General features: G+C 37.8%; 1 protein-coding gene across 6 annotated transcripts in view; it reads left to right on the top strand.

Moving 5' to 3' along the window:
• Positions 1-2542, top strand: part of TMEM117 (transmembrane protein 117) — a 485759-nt gene extending 483217 nt beyond the window's left edge. For 5 of the 6 annotated variants that reach the window (XM_021092568.1, XM_021092570.1, XM_021092569.1 and 2 more), the window contains one exon: positions 1554-2542. In XM_021092568.1, the coding sequence (XP_020948227.1) occupies positions 1554-2200 (647 nt within the window). In that variant the 3' untranslated portion in view covers positions 2201-2542. The remainder of the gene's footprint in view (positions 1-1553) is intronic. The other variant, XM_021092567.1, reaches the window with a different exon arrangement.

The following is a 6000-nucleotide window of genomic DNA, read 5'->3' on the forward strand; positions in this document are numbered from 1 at the left end:
CGGGTATGCAAAATAAATCATTCAGGCAAGAGCTTCCATGACAAATATTATAAACCCTGTATAGTTGAATGATTTCAGGACCGGCAGAGTTATAATTTCCCTTCATATGGTTTACGTAAATTCTTTGCAGAGAAAAGTTGCACTTTCCCATACAAATGAAGACATTATCAAGATTTAGGCAAGGCTCTGACCATAATAATAGTAACAATTACTGAGTTCCTATTAGGTACCAGCCATTGTGCATAGTATCTAATAATTTCATGAAATGCTAACAGCTTTAATAAGTACTGTTATTTTCTGCTTGTAAAGAAACCAGAGTTTAGAGAATTTAAAAAACTAACCCAAAGGCCATATAGCTAGCAGGTTTGAGAGGCAGCCCAGGATTAAAATCCTTCAACCTTGCATATAATAGGAGCTTGCAAATGTGTAATGATGAGGATCAACTACTTTACTAAACTCCTTATATAATCATAGCTTTATACTGCTATATGTTCTATTTTAGTACATATTACAAAATACATTTTTACCAATCTTAGTTTAACAAGTTCGCCCAAGATCCTATCTCTCATGTATCACTATTTTTAAATATAAAATACAATAATTTTGTATAGTACATATAATAATTATAACTGAAGCTTTTATACCGTTATATATAGATATAGATATCACTTAACTTGCTATAGCAAACCTATGAGGTATTAAATGTATTATTGTGATACACTTGATATTGTAAAATTTGCAAAAAATTATAATTACAGCAAAAATTGATAGTAGAATCTAGTACCCCTTGAAAAGTTTCCCACATTCTTTCCATTTAAAGACATAAAAGATTTCACTGGATAGTATGTCTATAAATAATCTTATTTATATAAGATTTTTAAATACTACAAAGAAATCATAGGAGTTACCATCTCTGCAAATCATGTCTTCTAAAGCTTTGGCTCTATTTATATGTCTGATTAATGGATTCTGTTCAATGAGAATTTGATGCAATTATTTTTAAAGTCTTGCTCAAGGATTATTGATCTGAATCACATCAACTAATGATTTAATCAACCAGTCACCTACAAACAGCCATGTGAATTCAATTGATGTACTGCTGTGCTTGCACTGCAAAATGATTTATTTCTTTCCCAGACATAATTATAAAACAGTAAGGGATATTCAATCATACATTAGACTTCTCTAAGAATTTCATTAGAACTTTGTTTTTAAAACTTAATTGAAATGTTCCAGAGAATAACTGACATGGAACCAAATTTGAGTATAGCTGTAGTGCCTTAAAAACTAGGACACTTCATCTAGTTAGCGTAAATACCATAAATTACTGGCCCTGGGATCTACAGGTACATTTGCAAGTGCCTAGAATCCATTTAGGAAATTCCCTTGGGCAATTCACTTAATGGTAGGTAGCATGGCACTCTCAAAAAATTAGCAGGTCTAAAACATGAACAACTTACGCTATAAAACCATTATCTCCATTTTATAGGAGAAAACCCTATTGCCATTTCAAAGGTCTTTGACTCATATGCAGCATTTGTTTTTTAATGCAGGTAAATGGTTTAACTATGGAATTATCTTCCTGGTCTTGATTTTGGATCTTAACATGTGGAAGAACCAGATATTTTATAAGCCTCATGAATATGGACAGTACATCGGCCCAGGGCAGAAGATATATACAGTGAAGGACTCAGAGAGTCTAAAGGATTTGAACAGAACCAAGCTGTCCTGGGAATGGAGGTCCAATCACACCAACCCTCGGACTAACAAAACCTACGTGGAAGGAGACATGTTCTTACATAGCAGGTTCATAGGGGCCAGCCTGGATGTCAAGTGCCTGGCTTTCGTTCCTAGTTTGATAGCTTTTGTGTGGTTTGGATTCTTCATTTGGTTCTTTGGACGGTTTCTGAAAAATGAGCAAGGCATGGAGAATCAAGATAAAACTTACACGCGCATGAAAAGAAAATCCCCGTCCGAACACAGCAAGGACATGGGAATCACGCGAGAAAACACGCAGGCCTCGGTGGAAGACCCGCTGAACGACCCCGCCTTGGTGTGCATCAGGTCCGACTTCAACGAGATCGTCTACAAATCTTCCCACCTCACGTCGGAGAACCTGAGCTCGCACCTGAATGAATCGACCAGCGCGACAGAGGCCGACCCCGAGCCCACGACGTCTAAAAGTACACCCACGAACTAGATCCGCTTCTCTGAGGGTAGCGCACAAAGCAACCTTGAGTGTCTCTTTCAAAGGTTAGTCTTTCCTTTTGTAAATGTAAGGTTTACGTAGCGTTAGGTAAAGAAATACAAACAAGGCCACAACGGTGCTCAACATGCTTTTTCTAGGACTCATTGTTTTCTATTTGTATTATGATACCTGTGCCTACTGTATATCTAACAGTCCTCTAGAGATTGCTTTTCACACTTGCACAAGCTTCTTACTGACTTTACAGCATAATAGAATAGCTGGTTACCCGTGTTATCTGATGTTCAACCATAGTGGTGCCTTGAGACATTAAACTCTTTTTAACTGTATCGGAAACAAGTGTGGAACAGTTCTCTAGCCTAATTGACGTGTGTGTGTGTGTGTGTGTGTGTGTGTGTGTGTGTCTGTGTGTTTTAAATACAATTGTTTTCTTCTACACTTGATGTCTGAGCAGGAAACACATAGACAAGATGTGGCTCAGGAAGTACATCTGGGTTTCTTATTCAGCAGCAGAATTGGTGACTTTGACAGCTGGACTGCAGAGAAGCATGGTGGTTACTTTTGAATTTGTATTGGCTGCCTGCCACATCCAAATACCCATGCAAAATTCTGAGATAGGAGAACGCTCATCCAGCATGGGTCACTACTTGTGAAATATGACTTTCTCCAACCAGTAATTGCAATTAGGTAATAATACCTAATTATGTTTTCCTAATTAAAGATAAATTGCCACTTGATTAAAAATCCTGCCCTTCACCTTTGGGAACAAAGGTTAAGAGGCACAGTTAGGTGAACTCTCAAATTTATTGGCATTTGCACAAAGCCCTAGAAAGCAAGGAACTGAAGTTTTAATCATATGAGTGTTGCGCAGCCTACCATCTACAGTATTGGTACATCTGTCTGCAAATATGGCTCTGGACAGTGAAAATTGGAAAACATATTCCAACCCTGAACAAGGGCCCTCCTCTAAAAAACCATGCTGTGGAACTTTGCGAGGTAGAAGTTATGCATGAATGAGTCTGTTTATTGGTTTGTTTTGTGTGTGCGTGTTTGGTGTTTTGGGTTTTTTTAAAATCTAAATATCGCACATTAATAAATCAGAATTATACATCAGGAATTACGTGATGTAGTTTTTTGTTTATAATGGAAGAGATCAGTTGTATCTTAGTTTAACAGCAGCTCACTTTAGAATATATATATTTTTTAACTCAGTCTCAAGCAAGCAAAGAGGAGCACTCCCAACTTGCTTTTAATTTTGTTCCATAAATTGTAGTAACATGTTACTTGAGGGGGTTAGGGAAGATCACTTTCAAGGCAAAATTATTTTCCCGTCACATACTGACATAGCTGTATTTTGTCTTTATGATTTTTTAAAACCTCTTTGTTTTGATCTATCTGCTTTTAAGCTTGCAGCATGTTGAACTTAGCATGCATAATAGAACTATGCATTTATCTGTCACTTGAGAGCCAGCTTTAATAAACATCCCTCTGCAATTGTTTACTAAGCAATTGGAACCATGCCCCTGCTGTTTCTTTTACCTTTAATAACCATGCATGGGGTACTTAGGATCATAAATATCTCTTGACACTGAAATTGCTGAGATCAAGCTCACCATAGTAACCCACTGACCATTCTGTCCAAAGAAACTTATCGTGTTATCCCTGATGTGGAGGAAAATTAGCCAGGAGCAAATTTGCATAGCATGGAACATTCAGCTTTTGGCTTTGGGACAAGTAAATAATGCCACTTAGGACTATCTTTTTATTTATTCTGAAAGTCATTGTCTTGTAGAATGAAGAAGGAAGTTGATTTCAAAAGTGACTGTTTATTGTCACTAGGCAGTCCTTATGAAAATATTATTTGAGAATCTTTATGGGAGTTGTAAGGGAAAAGTGCTTCAGTGCAGGAATCTAATTAGCAAAAGTAAGATAGAAAACCAACCAAGCAACAAACCTGAGAGCACTATGCTTTGTCTTTCTAGGGGCTGACTAAAGAAGCTGGCTCTCAGATGATAAGAAAATATGTCTTTAAAGTTTCCAAGAATTTTCGTATCAAAGGGACTTATTTCCAGGGATGACATTTTAATGCTCAAACAAGAGTCAAACTTTCAATGGCTTCCAATAGTCAAATGTATGGACCAGTCTTGACATTTTTACCTCCACATGGGTTTCCATTTTCTTTCTCTACCTCTCTTGGATCCCACACATCACGTTGGCACCCAGACCAATTAAAGATTAGAAAATGAAATGAAATCAAAGTCCAAGTCACATCCATTCATCATGTTTGGTCTCAGATTCTGAGTCATATGTCACTAGACTCCACAGAGCTAAAAAATAGGTATTGAATTCAGGAAATGGAGAGTTTTAAAAAAGGATGAAAAATTACTAACCAAAATTCTAAAGAAAGCATAAAAAATGTGATCCCTTAAGTGCAGGGAGGCTTAAGGACTATAAACAACTATATTTCTACTGTTTAGTTTATCAAAATTTTTTTTCTTTTTTTTTTTTTTTTGTCTTTTCTAGGGCCGCAGCCACAGCATATGGAGGTTCCCAGGCTAGGGGTTGAATCGGAGCTGTAGCTGCCGGCCTACGCCACAGCCACAGCAATGCAGGATCAAGCCGCGTCTGTGACCCACACCACAGCTCACGGTAATGCCAGATCATTAACCCACTGAGTGAGGCCAGGGATCGAACCCGCAACCTCATGGTTCCTAGTCAGATTCGTTAACCACTGCGCCATGATGGGAACTCCCTACTGTTTAGTAATTATATTATTTTCTTCCATGTAGTGCTATATTTGTACTAATTTGACACAATTTTAGTTGCCTATATTGTAGAGTACTTCATTAGAAGTTTAAATTGAAAATTAAATAAACGCTATGAATTTATGCCCCTGATAATATATGCCTGGACATAAATCTGATCACCACATACCCATGTATCTTGACTAACCACCATCAGTTATCTCTTCTCCCCATGGAGGCCACTTAGCATGTTCACTTATTTTCTAACACATCTAAAATCACCAGTGAATCCTACTAGAAACATTAAGAATTATTTCTTCTTCATTTATCCTAAGAATCCACCAGGCACAAAATCTTTCACTTTATTGAATCAGGTCTCCCAATAGCAGTACTGGCTGATGGTACAGTGGAAAAAAGTTGTCCAACACAGACATTCAGATTTGAAGGGAGGAGTCAATACCGCTGTTATATCCTGGACTCCATGAGCAAATGTGTTAACCTTATTTGGCTGTCCTGTGGGTCCCAACACAACCCAATACAAAAATGTGTTAGTAAGTCACTCTTAACTGCCCCTATAATGGATGGCTTCTGATGTGTGAAGCCAACTGTATTATCTGATATTTAGCCAAAATCTCAGCATCCCACCATCATCACCTATCTATCCTCACTGTGAACTGACCCCTATTTTAAATTAAAATTCTTGGGTATGCGACCTCAATCTGGGTATTACGCTCTTCCTGGCTTTTCACCCTCAGACCATGACATGACTCCCTACTCACTTTAGCCAGATTTCTTCCAGTTCTGTCCCTCAGAACCCAACGCTCGCCAGCCCGGCTGTTAAAAATTAGCCAGCCCGGCTGTTACAAGAGGGAGAGCAATTCAGTTGGTCCTGCAACAGATAAGCTGGTATTTTTTTTTCCTTTATCCCTATTTTTATTTTTAAGCATGTTTGTGTACATGTGACTGTGATTAATATGAACAAGTATAGTTGGGAGAATCAAGGTCATAAATGTTGGCTTCCTACCATTTAGGCTGGAAGAGAACTGTGCT

Source organism: Sus scrofa, chromosome 5 (assembly GCF_000003025.6).
Source record: "Sus scrofa isolate TJ Tabasco breed Duroc chromosome 5, Sscrofa11.1, whole genome shotgun sequence".
NCBI classification, from domain to species: Eukaryota; Metazoa; Chordata; class Mammalia; order Artiodactyla; family Suidae; genus Sus; species Sus scrofa.